Source organism: Coregonus lavaretus (assembly GCF_964263955.1).
Source record: "Coregonus lavaretus genome assembly, chromosome: 23".
Classification (NCBI taxonomy): Eukaryota; Metazoa; Chordata; class Actinopteri; order Salmoniformes; family Salmonidae; genus Coregonus; species Coregonus lavaretus.
In genome coordinates, this window is record NC_140010.1 from 31,305,954 (window position 1) to 31,329,583 (window position 23,630).

The 23,630-nt window shown below is 44.2% G+C and overlaps 1 protein-coding gene across 2 annotated transcripts; it reads right to left on the reverse strand.

Moving 5' to 3' along the window:
- Positions 1 to 2,541: 2,541 nt before the first annotated feature.
- LOC311098750 (acyl-coenzyme A thioesterase 11-like) lies at positions 2,542 to 19,143 on the reverse strand. Of its 2 annotated transcripts, XM_084139301.1 has the most exons (17): positions 19,048 to 19,143; positions 18,290 to 18,470; positions 15,926 to 15,995; positions 15,742 to 15,802; positions 15,515 to 15,616; positions 15,213 to 15,348; positions 13,775 to 13,928; positions 13,359 to 13,478; positions 9,845 to 9,983; positions 5,424 to 5,479; positions 5,138 to 5,204; positions 4,703 to 4,786; positions 4,365 to 4,498; positions 4,043 to 4,207; positions 3,812 to 3,938; positions 3,407 to 3,593; positions 2,593 to 3,022 (listed from the first exon to the last, which is right to left on the reverse strand). In XM_084139301.1, exons 2-16 carry the CDS (start codon positions 18,438 to 18,440, stop codon positions 3,438 to 3,440), a joined length of 1,722 nt encoding a protein of 573 aa, XP_083995427.1. In that variant the 5' UTR covers positions 18,441 to 18,470; positions 19,048 to 19,143; the 3' UTR covers positions 2,593 to 3,022; positions 3,407 to 3,437. The 2 variants fall into 2 exon arrangements, with proteins under 2 accessions (XP_083995426.1, XP_083995427.1); XM_084139300.1 differs by having other exon boundaries at positions 2,542 to 3,593.
- Positions 19,144 to 23,630: the final 4,487 nt, after the last annotated feature.

Consider the following 23,630-nt stretch of genomic DNA (forward strand, 5'->3'; position numbering starts at 1 on the left):
ACTGATATAAATTGTTTCACATAACAAGCTGTGATTCATGTGAGGAACGTTAGGGGGTAGGATGAGATAAGACTTGTATTTCTCACAGACACATACACACTGCCTCTTTGTTAAACCATCATACTCAAGGACATGTGTACTGCAAAAAGTGCTGACTTTCTGGATAAGTTGCAAAACAACTAGACACCTGGCAACAGTGGAGCGCCAAGGGTCTGGGACCAGCCTGTGCGCCAACGATTGGCTGAGTAAGTCTAAACCACGCTCAGTCTCTACTCTGATAGGCCCAGCAGGGAGCAGGAACTATCTCTGTCAGAGTATTTTAAGAAGAACTCATAACAATGGCTTAGTTCTCTGAGTGCCCTGTGTGGTATTTCAGTGGACCCGTATATACGAACATCATATTTACCATTGAAGTTGTTTGCATTAATTAAAATACTAGTCTATTTTAGAAGACCTCTTTTGTTCCTAATACCAGATTTGAATTGACGCAACTTAACAATTGGTGACCCCGATGTGATCTGGTAGAAGGGACTTCGCTGGGTATTGTCCGGCCCATTGGACATCTCTGTCATTGAACGGTGTGTTTCACAAAGAGTCCGGACTACTAAAAACAGGTAAGCAGACACCTATTGTTATATAACTAAAGTTCTGCACATTGGCTTTATCCAAATTAATTTTGTGAAATACCTGTCTGATGTAAGTGAACTAAATTATGAAACTATTATGAGTAGATAAGCACCATATTGTGACATGCAAACCTGTGGTGAATGTGATGTTAAACCATGGTACCATAGAGTATTGTTCTACCGGCAAGGTCCGTAACTACGAGGGTACGGCTAGGTTCGAAGATACAGGGAATAATTGACTTAGTAATTGCTATCGGCAAGGTCCGTAACTACGAGGGTACGGCTAGGTTCGAAGAATTACACCGGCAAGGTCCGTAACTACGAGGGTATGGCTAGGTTCGGGAAATTTTTGATAAATACTAGCGACTGGCAAGGTCCGTAACTTAGAGGGTACGGCTAGGTTAAGCGGAGTATTTTTTAGATAGGGAGGAGGATAGTAGGCGATGGTGAATTTGACAATGTAAAGATAATGAATAACTAGTATGACTAAACTGAAACGTTTGAACTGATATAACTGAACTGTAACGTTGGTGTTTGAAATAACATAATACTGGTTTTAAATAATTATGTTGAAGCAATTTGGTTTATTATTTGATTTAACGTTTGATGTTTGACCCTGCAAAATACTGGTAAAATAATTAGACTGAAATAATTTGGTTTATCGTTGAAATATAAATATGCACCGACTTTAACTAATTAGGTGGGAATAATTTGATTTAAATAAATAGACTAAAGTACTTTAAATAACGGCAGAATATTGGAAACGCTAAAACGAAAAACAGACAAAGCCTGTTCCCACTGGACACAGAAGGGAGAGCCGCGAGGGGAGGGGCTGGAGACAGCGAGAGTGTGGCTTTTGGAGTCAGGAAAGACTGGGAGTTGGCTGGGAACACCACGGGGCGATTGTTTGAGAGGTGCCTGTGGGTTTCTGACGATATATACGTATGAACTTGCTCACCCGAACGTAGACGTACATCATGGGTGAGAAAGTAGAGAATATTTACATTTGCATTTTTGGTAATTTAGTAGACGCTCTTGTCCAGAGCGACTTGCAGGAGCAATTGGGGTTGGGTGCCTTGCTCGAGGGCACATCGGCAGATTTTTCGCCTGGTTGGCTCGGGGATTGGAACCGGCGACCTCTAGGTTGTTGGCGCGGCGCTATTGGTCACTAAGCTGCCTGCCGCCCCATATGAGTTTAAGGTTGTGCCGTTGTTTGATCATGTGATAAGGTTTAATGGGTAATCGGACCATAACTAATGTGGTTATAGAAGTAATGTATAAATAGTGGAGAGCCAATAGGGGGCTCCATTGAACTATTATGTTTTGTTGGGCATTTCGGTGGCATGAGGTGAAGTCTGTGTGTATGAGTGAATTCAACGGCTGGTGTGGGTGGTGACCGGATGCTACTGAGTATTTGGTTTGGTAATGTTGAATGGACGATTTGTAGCGTGTTTTGGGGTTAAATAGAAAAACTCACTTATTCAATAGGGAATGGGTGAAGGGAGAGAGAGCATTACTGATTGGATTGAAAACTGATTGGATTTGCAAAAAGTCATCAACGTAAGGACATTTCGTCCTTTTTTCACCCAACTTTTAACCTAAATCCAATGAGATGACATTTTTTGTTGATTTCACATTGAATCCACGGGGGGCCAGTATGAAAATGTATGCACTCACTAACTGTAAGTCGCTCTGGATAAGAGCGTCTGCTAAATGACTAAAAATGTAAAATGTAAATTCAAGTTAGTTGACAACTCAACCAAATGTAAATCAAAACTAGACGTTGAATTGACGTCTGTGCCCAGTGGGACAGGTCTAAGATGTGAAGACATGATCACGTCTTAAATGACAGTTTGTAACATTTATGTTTTGTTGTATTTAAAGTTATTCCAAAAAAATGAAAAACAAATGTATTCAATTTCATCATAAAATATTTATTGTAAGATTATTAGCAATAATTGTGTACTATCTTTTGTATTTTCTATTCAATTTTCAATATATTCACTTTTTTTTAATTACCTTAGTTTAAGATAACAATATCTTATCTTAGATAACAATATCTTATCTTATGTGTAAAGTTCAACATTTAATTGCCTAAAAACATATCGGACATATCAAATGCAATTCTGACCCTTCGTCAAATAAAAGAGCCCTTCTCAGTAAAAAACAACATCTCGTTAGTATTCTTTCTCTGGAAAAGTTTAAATACTTTAAATTGATTTCAAACATTGTCTCATTTTTCACAAGTTATGATTGGAACATTGTTCAAAAAGAAAACTATATCGTTTTCCATACGAATAATCCTTGTTGTCAACTTCATGGATCATTTTAGCGTGTGCAGAGGCCAGAGGGCTCTGGGCATGGTTGAGCCAGGTCACAGGGGGTTGGGTGTCAATCTAATGAACACAGGTGGGGAGTGTAGGGAGACAAGTGCTTTAGGGGTAGTCATATGCATTGCTCACATCCCCAAAAACTGTCCAGGTGCTGGATTGAGTCCTGTTCAATCCACACAATTTCACTGTAGATGCTCCAAAATCTTCTTTCATTATAGCCTGGTCCCAGATCTGTTTTGCTAAATCCTACATTCATGGTCATTGTCAATGACCATAGGAGTTGGCAAGACTGCACAGATCTGGGAACAGGCTCCTTTCATTAATCAGTCTAATAAACAGTTGAAGATAATCAGATCATCTAATGGAAGTTTGTTCAATCGATCAGTACAATAGTCATCAAGGGTGAGGGGGTCAGGGTGGTGAGGATAAGGGGTTACAGTTGTGTACTTTTTAGTGTGGAGAAGGGTGGTTGGTCTCTCTAGTTGGGACTGGGGGTGGAGGCATGGTCCTCCCTGTTCTCCTGGAGGAAGGTGTTACAGGAGCAGAAGATGCCGTAGAAGCTGGAGGAGAGCCCGGCGATGTCTGTCGAGATGTAGGGCAGGACCTCGGGAGACGCCTGGTTGAAATAGGAGATCTAGGAGAGCCAACACAAGGATAGGAGTTGTCATCATCATTAACAGTGCAATCTGTCATGTTCATTTTCCCAGTGGAAATTCAAGGTATTTCAAAGAAATTGGGCAAGCAAAAGGCAAACAATTACATTTGCCAAGACCCACCGCTTTGGTTTACAAACAAGTGCAGGGGCAGAACTTATGAGCAGAACTACAAATTACAGTTCACACTCTTTCTTACCTTGGAGATATTTTTGGAGACCTCCAGTATGCTGAAGCCGGCACACAGCACCTCTCCCCTGTTGTAGCCCTCTATAGGAGGGTGTGTGGGTAGAGTGACCGAACGCAGAGCAATAACATAAGGGTCCCTTGGAAGGCAAAAAAAACAAACATTGTCACTCAATCGCTTTCACTCACATGGTCTCTCCTCTCTTTTCCTGCCTGCCTGTCTGTATGTCCGTCTGCCACTCACCCGCTGTCACAAGGTGGTCTCCTGGAGGCCAGGAGGATGAAGTCCTGGACCATCCCTCCCTGATTGGATGAAGGGCTGTTACTGACCCCGCCCTGGCCTATGGAAGGAGTCACCAAGCGGTACAGAGAGTCATCATCGTCCACCCTAAGAATCAGCTCACACCTCCTACACAGGGAAAGTCATGAAATCAGGAGAAGCCAGTGTGACACATTACACTGTAAATGTGGGGGAGGCTGCTGTGTATACTCTTGAGGACTTATATGCCACCAGAGAGAGTCCGGATTGTGTGTGTGTGTGTGTGTGTGTGCATACAGATACCCACTCATAGTTTGGGTCCCACTCCACTCTCTTGCTGAGGTCAGAGAGCAGCATGAAGGCCCTCTCAGCCGGGACGTCTACCTCCGTCTCAACCTTAAAACTCAACACCTGCTTCTGCTCCAGGGTGTACAGGTTCACCTGGGGGCCAGAGGGGGATTACATAAACCAGGAAAAGACTAGTTCGGTCATGTGATCAGGAAAAACTGAGGGCCCCCTTGGCCCTAGACATGACCTTTACATATGTGATCATGTGATCGAGAAAAACTCAGGGCCCCCATAGCCATAACCTGTGGTCCACTATGCCTTGTGGTTAACCTAAAAGAGAGTCTCAAGAATGCTCACCTTGTTTTTCTCAGAGTTTAATACCCAGTTGTTTCTAGCGGCCAGCATCTTCAGAGCAGACACGTTGTTGTAGCTGAGGTACACCTGCAGCCATTCACAATACATTAAAAGTCAGTTGTTACTCACATACTACTATCATATTACTACTGTATGTGAATAGGAATTGTTCCACTATTCATATTTTACACTAATTTAGCTTCAAGTGATTGGACAGTCCATAAAACCGGCCCAAGTATGCCCTTTGGTCTTACTTGTGACTGAGATGTGTTTATTATTCTTGATCCTTCTTGATCAGCATTTCAACTCATGTCGGTACTGTTTAACTCTCACGTCTAAGTTGTATCAACTGTTATGTTAAGAGAGAACCCGAGTGAGAACCAGAGCTTGTAGTCAGTGAGTACAGTGAGACCTTTGAGGCCCCTTCTCCTCCTTTACCTGGTTGCTGTGGTCCCACGGTACAGATAAGGGCACCTCTGTCTGCTTGCAGGATATTATGTACTTCCTGAATAAACACAGAAAATTCTGTTGGCATCTCCGTTTTGTGCCTTAATTCCAATTATGAATATATATAGTGCATGAAGATATTTTGATAGATCTAGATTTTGCAGTTACATTTTACATTTTAGTCATTTAGCAGACGCTCTTATCCAGAGCGACTTACAGTTAGTGAGTGCATACACTTTCATACTAGTTATGTTAACAAATAGGCTAATCTGTTCACCTGTCGAGTCGGATCTTCTTTCTAGCAATGGCCTCCTGGTAACGTCTCCTTCCCTCCTGTCAGTGAGATTCAGATCAGACAACAGGACAATAGTAATATGATAGTTTAAGCTTCGTCGAGTAAAGCTTAAACTATGTATTTAGATTGTAGTCAGGTATTGTAGGTAGTTATCGTGGGTTGTTGTATGTAATTATTGTAGGTATTGTATTCGGCTGAGCCCGGTGAAGCACGAAGCTAGCTAACCCACTACCTGGACTAGCTAGCGGGTAGCTACTGGTAACTATTAGCAACTGTGGATAGTTGTTTCACGCCTGAGAGTACCTGTAATTACGGCAGCTAGCTGCCTACAATAATTACATACAATAATGCCTACCATTCAGCTGTTTTTCTAACCTCATTGTCTGAAGCGTTAACGTTAGGTAGTAAGTAGCTACTGTGCTCGAAATGTAGCTAGGTTGTTGCTACCTGGATAGCTACTAAACAATAGCTGGAACGCCTAGCGAACAGACGAACTGGCTGAGTCAATTCAGTGGCTAGCTTTGCACTTGGCTAGCTAACAGTAGCTGCTAGGGGTAAGTTATAACCTACATTTTTGTTTTGTTTTTACATACTGGTAGCCAGAGTCGTTCAAGGGAATTCGGGACATGGGTGACTAGTTAACGTTAGCTTGGCTCTCTCTGTGTGTTCGTGCCGTGGGAGGACGGGTTTCTTCATTGGCAGAAAGCAATGGCTAGCTAAGCTAGTATGCTAACTATTCTAGCTAACTAACTGGCTGAATAAATTGACGACGGACTCGCTCAAGCTGTCCGGACTAGCCCACAACGTTAGACACGGACACGAATGATTGGCTTGGCGTGTTGACACACTGGTGGTTTGTTGTGGCCGAGTATTGGTGCTAAACCGTGTTGTTGGAGTCCGGCATGCTAGTTGGCTGTGGCGTCATATGACTAGGTGCCCTGGACGGTTTTCACGGACGAATACTGTACCAAGTTAGCTAGCTGAATAAACTAAGTTAGTCTATTCCTAGAAAACATTGAACCACTGTAGTTTACAACAATTACAGTTTCTGAGGTGGAAGTTGGGAGAGTTATATTTGGGTGTTTCAGTGAAACGTAAGTGAGGGAGGCCCGCTCTCTCGCTTTTCCAGATGTTTAGTTCATTTCATTCCGATCTCCTTTGCATTATTGTAGCCATTTTCTGTAGCCTGTCAACTATGCCTCTGTCTATCCCTGTTCTATCCTCTCCGCACAGGCTATACAAACGCCTCACACCGCGTGGCTGCTGCCTCTCTAACCTGGTGGTCCCTGCACGCATGACCCACGTGGAGTTCCAGGTCTCCGGCAGCCTCTGGAACTGCTGTTCTGCGGCCAACAAGGCAGAGTTCATCTCAGCCTATGCTACCCTCCAGTCCCTCGACTTCTTGGCGCTGACGGAAACATGGATTACCACTGAAAACACTGCTACTCCTACTGCTCTCTCCTCGTCTGACCATGTGTTCTCGCATACCCCGAGAGCATCTGGTCAGCGGGGTGGTGGCACAGGAATCCTCATCTCTCCCAAGTGGACATTCTCTCTTTTTCCCCTGACCCATCTGTCTATCTCCTCATTTGAATTCCATGCTGTCACAGTCACTAGCCCTTTCAAGCTTAACATCCTTGTCATTTATCGCCCTCCAGGTTCCCTTGGAGAGTTCATCAATGAGCTTGACGCCTTAATAAGTTCCTTTCCTGAGGATGGCTCACCCCTCACTGTTCTGGGTGACTTCAACCTCCCTACGTCTACCTTTGACTCATTTCTCTCTGCCTCCTTCTTTCCACTCCTCTCCTCTTTTGACCTCACCCTCTCACCGTCCCCCCCTACTCACAAGGCAGGCAATACGCTTGACCTCATCTTTACTAGATGCTGTTCTACTAATCTCACTGCAACTCCCCTCCATGTCTCCGACCATTACTTTGTATCCTTTTCTCTCTCGCTCTCCTCCAACACTACTCATTTTGCCCCTACTCAGATGGTAATGCGCCGTCGCAACCTTCACTCTCTCTCTCCCGCTACTCTCTCCTCTTCCATCCTATCATCTCTTCCCTCTGCTCAATCCTTCTCCCTCCAATCTCCTGATTCTGCCTCCTCAACTCTCCTCTCCTCCCTTTCTGCATCCTTTGACTCTCTATGTCCCTTATCCTCCCGGCCGGCTCGGTCCTCCCCTCCTGCTCCGTGGCTTGATGACTCATTGCGAGCTCACAGAACAGGGCTCCGGGCAGCCAAGCGAAAATGGAGGAAAACTAGACTCCCTGCGGACCTGGCATCTTTTCACTCCCTCCTCTCTACATTTTCTTCATCTGTTTCTGCTGCTAAAGCCACTTTCTACCACTCTAAATTCCAAGCATCTGCCTCTAACCCTAGGAAGCTCTTTGCCACCTTCTCCTCCCTGCTGAATCCCCCCCCTCTCTCTGTGGATGACTTCGTCAACCATTTTGAAAAGAAGGTTGACGACATCCGATCCTCGTTTGTTAAGTCAAATGACACTGCTGGTCCTGCTCACACTGCCCTACCCTATGCTTTGACTTCTTTCTCCCCTCTCTCTCCAGATGAAATCTTGTGACTTGTGACGGCCGGCCGCCCAACAACCTGCCCGCTTGACCCTATCCTCTCCTCTCTTCTCCAGACCATCTCCGGTGACCTTCTCCCTTACCTCACCTCGCTCATCAACTCATCCTTGACCGCTGGCTATGTCCCTTCCATCTTCAAAAGAGCGAGAGTTGCACCCCTTCTCAAAAAACCAACACTCGATCCCTCTGATGTCAACAACTACAGACCAGTATCCCTTCTTTCTTTTCTCTCCAAAACTCTTGAGCGTGCCGTCTTTAGCCAACTCTCTTGCTAGCTCTCTCAGAATGACCTTCTTGATCCAAACCAGTCAGGTTTCAAGACTGGTCATTCAACTGAGACTGCTCTTCTCTGTGTCACGGAGGCTCTCCGCACTGCTAAAGCTAACTCTCTCTCCTCTGCTCTTGTCCTTCTAGACCTGTCTGCTGCCTTTGATACTGTGAACCATCAGATCCTCCTCTCCACCCTCTCCGAGTTGGGCATCTCCGGCGCGGCTCACTCTTGGATTGCGTCCTACCTGACCGGTCGCTCCTACCAAGTGGCGTGGCGAGAATCTGTCTCCGCACCACGTGCTCTCACCACTGGTGTCCCCCAGGGCTCAGTTCTAGGCCCTCTCCTATTCTCGCTATACACCAAGTCACTTGGCTCTGTCATATCCTCACATGGCCTCTCCTATCATTGCTACACAGATGACACACAACTAATCTTCTCCTTTCCCCCTTCTGATAACCAGGTGGCGAATCGCATCTCTGCATGTCTGGCAGACATATCAGTGTGGATGACGGATCACCACCTCAAGCTGAACCTCGGCAAGACGGAGCTGCTCTTCCTCCCGGGGAAGGACTGCCCGTTCCATGATCTCGCCATCACAGTTGACAACTCCGTTGTGTCCTCCTCCCAGAGTGCGAAGAGCCTTGGCGTGACCCTGGACAACACCCTGTCGTTCTCCGCTAACATCAAGGCGGTGACCCGATCCTGTAGGTTCATGCTCTACAACATTCGGAGAGTACGACCCTGCCTTACACAGGAAGCGGCACAGGTCCTAATCCAGGCACTTGTCATCTCCCGTCTGGATTACTGCAACTTGCTGTTGTCTGGGCTCCCTGCCTGTGCCATTAAACCCCTACAACTCATCCAGAATGCCGCAGCCCGTCTGGTGTTCAACCTTCCCAAGTTCTCTCACGTCACCCCGCTCCTCCGCACACTCCACTGGCTTCCAGTTGAAGCTTGCATCTGCTACAAGACCATGGTGCTTGCCTACGGAGCTGTGAGGGGAACGGCACCTCCGTACCTTCAGGCTCTGATCAGTCCCTACACCCAAACGAGGGCATTGCGTTCATCCACCTCTGGCCTGCTGGCCCCCCTACCTCTGCGGAAGCACAGTTCCCGCTCAGCCCAGTCAAAACTGTTCGCTGCTCTGGCACCCAAATGGTGGAACAAGCTCCCTCACGACGCCAGGACAGCGGAGTCACTCACCACCTTCCGGAGACACTTGAAACCCCACCTCTTTAAGGAATACCTGGGATAGGATAAAGTAATCCTTCTACCCCCCCTTACCCCACCCCAAAGAAAAAGAAGAAAAAAAAACATATTGTGAAGTGGTTATCCCACTGGCTATAAGGTGAATGCACCAATTTGTAAGTCGCTCTGGATAAGAGCGTCTGCTAAATGATGTAAATATAAATGTAAAGGACAACATTGTGAAACATTGATTAAATAGGGCCCTTAATTACCGTTACTGCTTATAAATTTTTTTTTTTAAATTTGAATATTTAATCTAATCTTGATCAGTTGTAAATGAGCTTCAGGTGACTGACCAGCGGTTCGGGTTGTATCCTTGGCAACGTGCAGGGCTTGCCTTCCCGGTCGCGGACCTCGAAGATCATGAAGGCGCTGTTGATGTGTCTCAGAGGCTCCTCCCCCTGATAAGCCTCCGCACACACGCCCACCTCCATGCTGCGACATCACAGGTACACTCACGTTACCATCTCAGCTCAGCACTCCAATGGAAGTTAATGAGTGAAATTTGAATTTATTAGAAATTGATCAATCCATTACTGGTAACACTTTACATAATAATAATAATATAATATGCCATTTAGCAGACGCTTTTATCCAAAGCGACTTACAGTCATGCGTGCATACATTTTTTTTTTGTGTATGGGTGGTCCCGGGGATCGAACCCACTACCTTGGCGTTACAAGCGCCGTGCTCTACCAGCTGAGCTACAGAGGACCACAATAAGGTTACATTTGTAAAGGGTTTATAAAGGGTTTGTAATTACACTTTTTTATTCCAGGAATGAAGGCCTCATCTGAAGATCTCAAGCCATATTATTGGTGTGGTTCGCTGGTTTCGGAGAAATTCCAGACTTTGTGAGATCTGCCCATTTGTGAAACGCGATTGAAATAAAGACGACCTGGAACGAGCACAGAATTTTGTGTTGACACTGACATCATGTGACAGTGCGTCGTGAAGAATCAGGATGGATGTGGCTATGAGAAGTGTGCAAAGGCCATAAAGAAGAGATTGCGCAAAATAAACGTTGTTCAGAAGATACAAATGTTGACAGAGGGTAAATTCTCTATGCAATTTGTTTCTGTTTTGTATACAGAAGTTCTGCTGGATGATTTAGCACGCTGCTCAGCTAAGTAGCTAGCTAGATAGATCATGTTTGCTAGCAGTAGTAGCACCTCTGTTCTACTTAGCTAGCTAGGAAAAGTTAGCTAACATTAGGTCAAACTTAAAACACATTTTTTTATATAGAAATTCTGCTAGACGATTTAGCACAAGTTAATATTTGGCATGATATAGTTAGCTAGCTAAGTAGATCAAGTTTGCTGGCTAGTTATCTAGCTTCGCTAGCTAGCAAACGTTAGCTGCCAGCTAGCTAACAAAATTTCCATGCAATTTGTTAAGCTAGCTAGCTTTTTTGGATTTGAACGCTAGCTAGCTAAGTAGTTATCTAACCGTTGAACTCAGGTACTGTCTCTAGCTAGGTAGCTGGCAAGTTAGCTAGCTAGCATCCTTTGTCACCACACTAGCGGTTCCAATTTGAAGTCTAACTTACTAGCTAGCTAGTGTATTAGCAGGAATTGTGATAACTAACCCCTTTAATCTGTGGTAGCTAACTATTAGGGTTAAACACTAGCTATTATTATTATTATTATTATTATTATTATTATTAGCTTGCAGTGGATAAAATAACTAGCTAAGCCTAAATAGTATAAATAATGATGATAGTAGAGTTATGTGTAGCTAGTGTTAAAGGGGAGAACACAACCCCCCAAAGGCATCTTTTTAGCAGTTATAAATGTTGGTAACTCATTTGTTAATGGTCAGTGGATTGCCACTTTAAAATAAGGTATACTTTTAGCAGTTCTACATGTGGGTAAATCATTTATAGATGATTTGAGAGTTCAATCAGAGCTTAGACATACACTACATGACCAAAAGTATGTGGACACCTGCTCATCGAACATCTCATTCCAAAATCATGGGCATTAATATGGAGTTGGTCCCCCCATTGTTGCTATAACAGCCACTCTTCTGGGAAGGCTTTCCACTTGATGTTGGAACATTGCTGCGGGCTCTTGCTTCCATTTAGCCACAAGAGCATTAATGAGGTCGGGCACTGAAGTTGGGCGATTAGGCCTGGCTCACAGTCGGTGTTCCAATTCATCCCAAAGGTGTTCGACGGGGTTAAGGTCAGTGCTCTGTGCAGGCTAGTCAAGTTCTTCCACACCGATCTCAACAAACCATTTCTGTACGGACCTCGTTTGTGCACGGGGGCATTGTCATACTGAAACAGGAAAGGGCCTTCCCCAAACTGTTGCCACAAAGTTGGAAGCACAGTATCGTCTAGAATGTCATTGTCTGCTGTAGCGTTAAGATTTCCCTTCATTGGAACTAAGGGGCCTAGCCCAAACCATGAAAAACAGCCCCAGACCATTATTCCTCCACCAAACTTTACAGTTGGCACTATGCATTGGGGCAGGTAGCATTCTCCTGGCATCCACCAAACCCAGATTAGTCCGTCGGACTGCCAGATGGTGAAGCGTGATTCATCACTCCAGAGAACACGTTTCCACTGCTCCAGAGTCCAATGGCGGTGAGCGTGATTCACCACTCCAGCCGGCGCTTGGCATTGCGCATGGTGATCTTAGGCTTGTGTGCGGCTGCTCGGCCATGAAGCTCTCGACGAACAGTTCTTGTGCTGACGTTGCTTCAGCACTCGGCGGTCCCGTTCTGTGAGCTTGTGTAGCCTACCACTTTGCGGCTGAGCCGTTGTTGCTCCTAGACGTTTCCACTTCACAATAACAGCACTTACAGTTGACCGGGGCAGCTCTAGCAGGGCATACATTTGTTGGAAAGGTGGCATCCTATGACGGTACCACGTTGAAAGTCACTGAGCTCTTCAGTAAGGCCATTCTACTGCCAATGTTTGTCTATGAAGATTGCATGGCTGTGTGCTCGATTTTATACACCTGTCAGCAACGTGTGTGGCTGAAATAGCCAAATCCACTAATTTGAAGGGGTGTCCACATACTTTTGTATATATAGTGTACTTATAGGCAGTATTGGGTACTCATCACTACATACATCACTTTGTTAAACATGTTCAGTCAATGAATGGTGGGTACGAGGACCAAAACATTCAACGTTGAGAGGATACCTCCTCCACTGTTTTACCAACCAAAGGTATTACGGTTACCATTTCACACCAGAGCGTTCACCATACTATCACAGAGAAGTGGTAAGTGTGTTGCCATAATCTGGTAAGGGGTAATATGTTAGGAATGATGATTGAATAAATGTCCTGGATGTAAATTTGGCCAGGGCATCAAGGTTTCAAAGGTGGGTCCACACACATGAAAACCAACCTCTTCTGTTCCTGGGACAGAGCACCAATGCATCAAACCCAAAAGTGAGAAAGTAACTGTTGTTCAACGGTGCATTGAAAAGACGGTTGCATGATGATACATAAGGGCTAATCTTATAAGCATTTGTAAATCCATTTATAAATGGCTAATAACTGGAGGTAAATATTGGCTCACTATTTGGCTAACACTGACCTGTTATTGCACTATTTTGACCAAATGCGATATAACCGTTTATTAATGGTTTATAATGCATTTACAAATGATTAAATCAATCGTTAATAACTATTATAACCCCTTTACAAATGGAACCTTATTGTAAAGTGTTACCCCGATTACTCAATAGTACACAAGTACTCCCCCATTGATTTAAAAGACTCAAATACAAAAAACTGTCACTGTCAAACCAATTTATAATTTTGCTTTATACAGTATATGATCTAAAGCTCACCTGTTCTTGAATGCATTGTTGACGATGGCTTTGAGGACCAGCCGGTCACCCACGTGCGAGGGACCCCTGAAATGGAACATGTCTATGCTCTGCAAGGTGGGGTGGGCGTTACACAGACGACTGGAGGAGGAGAGGAGGAGGAGGACATGACACAGATGAGTCCAAAAAGTCATTTAAATGTCATACGTTTTGTTTTACCTGGAATCAATGTGTAATAACATTATTACACTCGGCTTGTGTCAAAATAGGACCATCACACTCTCCCAAAAGTTTGGTTGGAGAATAAAACCAATGAATCTAGCTAAGCAAAAATGTGATAGGTGCGCAGTCAAAAAAGCTTTTTGAGTGCAGTCCTGTAACATCTTTACATATTTAAGAGTATTACAGGTGGTGTGCATCTGGTGTGGGTGTTATACCTAGCAGCGATGGTAGCCACGTTCTCCATCCAGGCCATGATCTGTCCTCCGAACGTGTTGACCTGGTGGTTGGCATGAGGAGGAAGAACCAACTCAACACTCTCCACCCGTGTCCTCTCTGCTGGCACCGCCTTCTCAGCCTCCTGGACCTCCACTAACACACACACACGTTATTACAGCACCCGTCAGCACACACAAATCCTCCCAGAGTGCGAAGAGCCTTGGCGTGACCCTGGACAACACCCTGTCGTTCTCCGCTAACATCAAGGCGGTGACCCGATCCTGCAGGTTCATGCTCTACAACATTCGGAGAGTACGACCCTGCCTTACACAGGAAGCGGCACAGGTCCTAATCCAGGCACTTGTCATCTCCCGTCTGGATTACTGCAACTCACTGTTGGCTGGGCTCCCTGCCTGTGCCATTAAACCCCTACAACTCATCCAGAATGCCGCAGCCCGTCTGGTGTTCAACCTTCCCAAGTTCTCTCACGTCACCCCCCTCCTCCGCACACTCCACTGGCTTCCAGTTGAAGCTCGCATCCGTTACAAGACCATGGTGCTTGCCTATGGAGCAGTGAGGGGAACGGCACCTCCGTACCTTCAGGCTCTGATCAGTCCCTACACCCAAACGAGGGCATTGCGTTCATCCACCTCTGGCCTGCTGGCTCCCCTTCCTCTGCGGAAGCATAGTTCCCGCTCAGCCCAGTCAAAACTGTTCGCTGCTCTGGCACCCCAATGGTGGAACAAGCTCCCTCACGACGCCAGGACAGCGGAGTCACTCACCACCTTCCGGAGACATTTGAAACCCCACCTCTTTAAGGAATACCTGGGATAGGATGAAGTAATCCTTCTAGCCCCCCCCCAAAAAAAAAAAAATTTAAAAAATGTTTTTGTTGTAAAGTGGTTAACCCACTGGCTATAGGGTGAATGCACCAATTTGTAAGTCGCTCTGGATAAGAGCGTCTGCTAAATGACTTAAATGTAAATGTTAAATGTACCAGACCCCACCACAGGGGACATAGTATAGACAGACTGCACTACCTTTTAGGACTATGCTATTGTTCCATTGTACTTTTGGGACTATTCTATTGCTTACATTGTACTTTTAGGACAATGCTATTGGTTCCATTGTACTTTTAGGACAACGCTATTGTTTCCATTGTACTTTTGGGACTATGCTATTGGTTCCATTGTACTTTTGGGACAATGCTATTGATTTCCATTGTACTTTTAGGACAAAACTATTGGTTCCATTGTATGAAAATGTATGCACTCACTAACTGTAAGTCGCTCTGGATAAGAGCGTCTGCTAAATGACTAAAATGTAAATGTAAAATGTAAACAAATGCAATATTACTCAGCATAAAGTGTCATACACCATTACAGTTCCTATAGTGGTGATAGTCCTCTCGCAAAGGTCGATGCCACGGCGACTTACCTTGTTGGAAGGCCCTGTTGGTGAGCAGGTCCTTTATGATGTCAGCGTGGACGAGCCTCATCCTCCTCCTCTCAGCTGCTAGACTGTGCTCCACCTGCTCCGCCTGGGTACGGGGGACCAACGGACGCAGCTGCACCTGTAGAGTGGACAATCACAAAGTGAAGTGAATGCAGATTACAGCACAGAGCATACACACACTTAACATTACTCAGCATCAACTCTTAAACGTCATCACAGCATCTTTATAAAGGCATTCTCTCATTGATGGTCGTCCACACACTATGTCCCCAATCCAATCCCACCTTCCCTTCCGTAGTGCGCTGGCTGACAAACGTGGCAACTGCCTGACACACCCTCCAGTGGCTATCGCTGAACAGGTCCTCACAGCTCACCACGATGCCAACCTTTAGACACACACACAAAGCATCACAGTGGATAAAATCACAGGAATTATACTATTGTGCAGTTGAAAATCAATACGTTTGGATTTGGACTGGGTATATGTTATAGGGTTTGGATATGGCCTGACCTCCATACTGGTGTTGAAAGCTCGATTGACTTTGGCCTTGATGTTGACCACCTGTCCAACCCTGAAGAAACACACAGACTTCCATAAGTAAACCATACTTTATCATGATAGTAATTTAGCAGAAGTTCTCATTAAGAGGGAATTAGTGCATTCAATGGAAGATGATTCAACAACAGACACTTACCCAATAGTGTGTTCAAAGTGGATGTCATCGACCGAGGCAGTGACACAGGGACACCCAGCATGCCTTTCAGCTGTGGTGAGTAAATAAATATTGACGTTATACTTCCTGTCTAAAGTGTGCTGATTACAGTTAAGGATGGACTACTGTTCCACATACTATTATAGCCTTGTGTGCCAAGTTTAGGGCTCTAGTGAGCGCAAGAGTCATTTATTATGACAGCCATTTACAGTGAGGGTAAAAAGTATTTGATCCCCTGCTGATTTTGTACGTTTGCCCACTGACAAAGACATGATCAGTCTATAATTTTAATGGTAGGTTTATTTGAACAGTGAGAGACAGAATAACAACAAAATCCAGAAAAACGCATGTCAAACATTTTATAAATTGATTTGCATTTTAAATGAGGGAAATAAGTATTTGACCCCCTCTCAATCAGAAAGATTTCTGGCTCCCAGGTGTCTTTTATACAGGTAACGAGCTGAGATTAGGAGCACAATCTTAAAGGGAGTGCTCCTAATCTCAGTTTGTTACCTGTATAAAAGACACCTGTCCACAGAAGCAATCAGTCAATCAGATTCCAAACTCTCCACCATGGCCAATACCAAAGAGCTCTCCAAGGATGTCAGGGACAAGATTGTAGACCTACACAAGGCTGGAATGGGCTACAAGACCGTCGCCAAGCAGCTTGGTGAGAAGGTGACAACAGTTAGTGCGATTATTAGCAAATGGAAGAAACACAAAATAACTGTCAATCTCCCTCGGCCTGGGGCTCCATGCAAGAACTCACCTTGTGGAGTTGCATTGATCATGAGAACGGTGAGGAATCAGCCCAGAACTACATGGGAGGATCTTGTCAATGATCTCAAGGCAGCTGGGACCATAGTCACCAAGAAAACAATTGGTAACACACTACGCCGTGAAGGACTGAAATCCTGCAGCGCCCGCAAGGTCCCCCTGCTCAAGACAGCACATATGCATGCCCGTCTGAAGTTTGCCAATGAACATCTGAATGATTCAAAGGAGAACTGGGTGAAAGTGTTGTGGTCAGATGAGACCAAAATGGAGCTCTTTGGCATCAACTCAACTCGCCGTGTTTGGAGGAGGAGGAATGCTGCCTATGACCCCAAGAACACCATCCCCACCGTCAAACATGGAGGTGGAAACATTTAGCTTTGGGGGTGTTTTTCTGCTAAGGGGACAGGACAACTTCCCAGCATCAAAGGGACGATGGACGGGGCTATGTACCGTCAAATCTTGGGTGAGAACCTCCATCCCTCAGCCAGGGCATTGAAAATGGGTCGTGGATGGGTATTCCAGCATGACAATGACCCAAAACACACGGCCAAGGCAACAAAGGAGTGGCTCAAGAAGAAGCACATGAAGGTCCTGGAGTGGCCTAGCCAGTCTCTAGACCTTAATCCCATAGAAAATCTGTGGAGGGAGCTGAAGGTTCGAGTTGCCAAATGTCAGCCTCGAAACCTTTAATGAGTTGGAGAAGATCTGCAAAGAGGAGTGGAACAAAATCCCTCCTGAGATGTGTGCAAACCTGGTGGCCAACTACAAGAAACGTCTGACCTCTGTGATTGCCAACAAGGGTTTTGCCACCAAGTACTAAGTCATGTTTTGCATAGTGGTCAAATACTTATTTCCCTCATTAAAATGAAAATCAATTTATAACATTTTTGACATGCGTTTTTCTGGATTTTTTTGTTGTTATTCTGTCTCTCACTGTTCAAATAAACCTACCATTAAAATTATAGACTGATCATGTCTTTGTCAGTGGGCAAACATACAAAATCAGCAGGGGATCAAATACTTTTTCCCCTCACTGTATGTCACAGCAGCACATCAGTAGGAACAGTGTGACCTTTCAGTCCCTGGATATTGTCCATATTTAGCCTAACCTGACTGGATGTTTTCTCCCCCTAAACTAAGTAACAAAAGTTACAATTGTTATGCCAGTGAGAAACTATGCCAACATTATATATGCAAAGGGCTTACTGAGGAGGATGTGGGCTTGTATGAGATATTATCATTCAATCATGTCTTACTAGCTATAAAACCTAAGATAAACTTTACTATGAAACCTAATCATGTCTTACTAAGAAACTTTAGTCCTATTGTCATTTAGTCTGGTGTTCTTAGTTTAAACTTGTGTTGCTGTTCTTGTCCATTAGTGTTCTGTATTTTGTCATGTTCTATGTTTTGTGTGGACCCCAGGAAGAATAGCTGCTGTTTCTTCAACAGCTAATGGGGATCTGAATAAAAATCATTAAAATTATCATCCCATCTATAATCCAAAACTGGACAGATAGGCCTATTCCCACAAGCCCATTGTGAGTAAGAACACACATACACACACACCTGACAGACAGGCTGTAGAGTCCATCCATTTGAGCAGCTCGCCTACGCTGAGCTCCTGGCGGTGGTTGGCATGGCAGGGCATCACTATCTGGCACTTCTTCACCTCTGTTGGGTTCCTGTACTCCTCCTCCCCATTTTGGTGTCTGCTCATTTTAGGGGTCCCAGAGAGCTTATGCCTTCTCTAGGAAAAGTAATATAACGTTAGTTAATAAGGAAAACGCATTTAATTTGAATGACCTACCATGACCAACATGTTACCCATAAAATTAGGCTATAGCCTGCGAATACAGAAATGGCTACATTTAAAATGAAATATATAATATATGCTTTATAATCCCTGGGTCTTCAAAGGGTTAAATAGACAGCGCAGTAGCAAAGAACTCTGTGGCAGTAGTGCTTGCCTGCCAAGCCCCATGACTCACCTGACCTTAAATATACAAAGTAGGTGTGACATTCTTGCGCAGTGATTGCAAAATATTCTTCTGTGTAAGGAGCTTCCCCAAACCTACACAGCTAAATAGCAGCAATTCTAGTTGATTCCATTTAACAGCTGCAAGTACCGTCGTAAAAAGTGTAGCAGCATATTTTCATATTAAGACTATAAATGTATAGCTAAACTAAACTGTCTGAGATACCAGCATAAATGGGCACTGCACTAGTGGGCGCAACTCCAAAGTACAAACATGAAATAGAAATGGCTACGAAGCAGCGGAATTAGGATACAAAGAAGAGAATGGTGGTTTTGTCGATTAATTTACCTCAAAAGTTATAACACGCACGGAATATCTCGAGATTGGGTTTTTCAGCTCGTGTACTCCACCAATATAGTGTCGACAATCTCCGGCCCGCTTCAGGTGGTCATGACAGCGTGGTAGGAAGTGGCACTAAACAACACCTCTCTCCACATTTTAAGGTGGAATGGATAATTTCACCGGCATATTTCATTGTAGTTTGAGTACGACATACAGTCCACCTTAATTCTGTGACAACATCTGTACCCATTCAATACATTCTGGAAACAAATAAATCATTAAAATAATGTGTTTATCATAATGACATAGCTATAATGAACAAAAATATAGACGCAGCAAGTGTTGGTCCCATGTTTCATGAGCTGAAATAAAAGATCCAATACATTTTCTATACACACAAAAAGCTTATTTCTCTCAAATTCTGTGCACAAATTTGTTTACATCCCTGTTAGTGAGCATTTCTCCTTTGCCAAGATGATCCATCCAACTAACAGGTGTGGCATATCAAGAAGCTAATTAAACAGCATGATCATTACACAGGTGCACCTTGTGCTGGGGACAATAAAAGGGCACTCTAAAATGTGCAGTTTTGTCACACAACACAATGCCACAGATGTCTCAAGTTTTGAGGGAGCATGCAATTGGCAGGCCCGGGCTGACTGACATGCAGGCTACCACATAGGTGGATCAGGTTCCTCAGCAGGGCCACGCTGGAGAGACACAGAGGAGAGACACACCACATAAAATAAAATTGTATTTGTCACATGTGCCGAATACAACAGGTGTAGACCTTACAGTGAAATGCTGACTTACAAGCCCTTAACCAACAATGCAGTTTTTAGGAAGTAAAAAAGAAAAAGAAAATAAAAATAACCAATCATTAAAGAGCAGCAGTAAAATAACAGTAGCGAGGCTATATACAGGGGGTACCAGGACAGAGTCAATGTGCGGGTGCACAGGTTAGTCAAGGTGTTAAGTAGCCTTTTGGACCTAGACTTGGTACCGCTTGCCGTGCGGTAGCAGAGAGAACAGTCTATGACTAGGGTGGCTGGAGTCTTTGGCAATTTGTAGGGCCTTCCTCTGACACCACCTGGTATAGAGGTCCTGGATGGCAGGAAGCTTGGCCCCAGTGATGTACTGGGCTGTACATACTACCCTCTGTAGTGCCTTGCGGTCAGAGGCCGAGTAGTATCCATACCAGGTGGTGATGCAACCAGTCAGGATGCTCTTGATGGTGCAGCTGCTTTGCGGATCTGACGACCCATGCCAAATCTTTTCAGTCTCCTGCGGGGGAATAGGCTTTGTTGTGCCCTCTTCACGACTGTCTTGGTGTGTTTGGACCATGATAGTTTGTTGATGATGTGGACACCAAGGAACTTGAAGCTCTCAAACTGCTCCACTACAGCCCCATCGATGAGAATGGGGGCATGCTCGGTCCTCCTTGTCCTGTAGTCCACAATCATCTCCTTTGTCTTGATCACGTTGAGGGAGAGGTTGTTATCCTGGCACCACACGGCCAGGTCTCTGACCTCCTTCCTATAGGCTGTCTCATCGTTGTCGGTGATCAGGCCTACCACTGTTGTGTCGTCGGCAAACTTAATGATGGTGTTGGAGTCGTGCTTGGCCATGCAGGCTTACTAGCTACACACTGCTGCAACATGACCATAAACGTTGCAGCTGAAACAGCGCCGTGGATTCAGCACAAAAGCTCTAACAGGATAACTGATATATCCTATCATGATTTTATTGCGTAAAACTCAACTCAATTAGTAAATTAGTAATTATTGTTAGTAACAATTATGATGATTGTTGATTGAAATTAAGGTTAGCTACAGTGCATTTGAAAAGTATTCAGACCCCTTGACTTTTTCCACATTTTGTTACGTTACAGCCTTATTCTAAAATTGATTAATTGTTTTTTCCCCTCATCAATCTACACACAATACCCCATAATGACAAAGCAAAAACAGGTTTCTATAAATATTTGCAAATGTATTAAAAATAAAAAACTGAAATATCACATTTACATAAGTATTGAGACCCTTTACTCAGTACTTTGTTGAAGCACCTTTGGCATTGATTACAGCCTTGAGTATTCTTGGGTATGACGCTACAAGCTTGGCACACCTGTGTTTGGGGAGTTTTTCCCATTCTTCTCTGCAGATCCTCTCAAGCTCTGTCAGGTTGGATGGGGAGTGTTGCTGCACATCTATTTTCAGGTCTCTCCAAAAGATGTTAGATCGGATTCAAGTCCTGGATCTGGCTGGGCCACACAAGGACATTCAGAGAATTGTCCCGAAGCCACTCCTGCGTTGTCTTGGCTGTGTGCTTAGTGTCGTTGTCCTGTTGGAAGGTGAACCTTCGCCCCAGTCTGAGGTCCCTGAGCGCTCTGGAGCAGGTTTTCATCAAGGATCTCGCTGTCCTTTGCTCCTTTCATCTTTCCCTCAATCCTGACTAGTCTCACAGTCCCTGCCGCTCAAAAACACCCCCACAGCATGATGCTGTCACCACCATGCTTCACCATAGAGATGGTGCCAGGTTTCCTCCAGACATGACGCTTGGCATTCAGTCCAAAGAGTTCAATCTTGGTTTCATCAGACAGGTGTGCCATACTTGTAGCATCATACCCAAGAAGACTCGAGGCTGTAATCACTGCTAAAAGTACTGAGTAAAGGGTCTGAATACTTATGTAAATGTAATATTTATTGTTATTTTTATTACAATTTCTAAAAACCAGTTTTTGCTTTGTCATGATGGGGTAATGTGTGTAGATTGATGAAAGAAAAAAACTATTTAATAAATTTTAGGATAAGGCTGTAACGTAACAAAATGTGGAAAAAGTCAAGTGGTCTGAATACTTTCCAGATGCACTGTACATAGAATATGTCATGAGACAAGAACATAAATGTATGAAATATGAATTGTTTAACTTAAAAAAAATAAAACATTGACATTGAAGTAAAAAAGAAGCCACTGTATCTAGCATGGAATATGAACATGGAATAATATTATGTCTTGTGAAGGAACAAGTGTAAGTACATGTGAGATGGTCAAGTGATACTCGACAAAAAAGAAGCTAGCTACCATGGAATAAGTACATGGAATATGTCATGAGACGAGAACATGAATGTATAGAATATGGAATTTTTATTAACTTTAATAAAACAAATTTAATTGATGTGTGAAATTAAATGCTTATTAAATGTGTCACGATCGTCAGGGAGACAAGTAGACCAATGCGCAGCGTGATGAACGAACATGTTACTTTATTTAATAAAGCACGAAACAAAACAATAAATGACTCGTAACGTCCTTGGTAACAATGACCAACACGGAACAAAAACCCACAAACACAAAGGAAAAAACAGACAGTTTAAATATGGCTCCCAATCAGAGACAACCAGCCAACAGCTGACACTCGTTGCCTCTGATTGGGAGTCACTCAGGCAAACATAGAAATACAACATATAGACTATCCACACCCTGGCTCAACATATAGAGTCCCAGAGCCAGGGTGTGACAAAATGTGAACCTTGTCAAATAAATTGTTTGAAATTTGAAATGGATTCTTGTTTTTCCTTTGTGTGTAATTACATTGTTGTGTTATAATATCCAGGCTCTGTCGCCGCCGGCCGCCGGCCGCGACCGGGAGACTCATGGGCGGCGCACAATTGGCCCAGCGTCGTCCAGGGTAGGGGAGGGAATGGCCGGCAGGGATGTAGCTCAGTTGATAGAGCATGGCGTTTGCAACGCCAAGGTTGTGGGTTCGATTCCCACGGGGGGCCAGTATAAAAAAAATATGTATTCACTAACTGTAAGTCGTTCTGGATAAGAGCGTCTGCTAAATGACTAAAATGTAAATGTAAATAATATTAACCACCTGGCCACCTTGTAGACGATATGTCATAGCCATGTACTTACATGCATTTCTGGAATACATTGTCAGGAATATGCAATTGAGCATAGATGCACATGTATTTACATGCATCCCTGGAATATATTTCAAGGCATTACATGCATTTGAGCAAATGTACAGTATTTTAAATACATTTGAAATACATTTTAAGTTAAATATATTTAAATGTATTTTTTTTTCCATATGGGAAAACTCAAAAGGACTGACAGTAACTCCTGTTTCACCACGCTCACCACAGAGTCTGCGTCGCACCAAACGGCAGGCATCTTCAACTTCAATTGCTCCACCTCCCAGAAATCACTCCTTTCAATGGTGCCCTATTCCGAAGCGCGAAGCAAGAAACAAGTTGCATGACACAGCTCCCTCTGGCAGAAGAAACACAAAGGACTACAACAGCGTACCACCCTGCATCCCACTGCTGGATTGCATCTGAAGCTAAGCAGGGTTGGTCCTGGTCAGTCCCTGGATGGGAGACAAGATGCTGCTGGAAGTGGTGTTGGATGGCCAGTAGGAGGCACTCTTTCCTCTGGTCTAAAAAAAAATAAATATCCCAGGGCAGTGATTGGGGACATTGCCCTGTGTCGGGTGCAGTCCTTTGGCTGGAGCGTTAAAAGGGGTGTCCAGACTTTCTATGGTGACTAAAGATCACATGGCACTTATTGTAGGGGTGTTA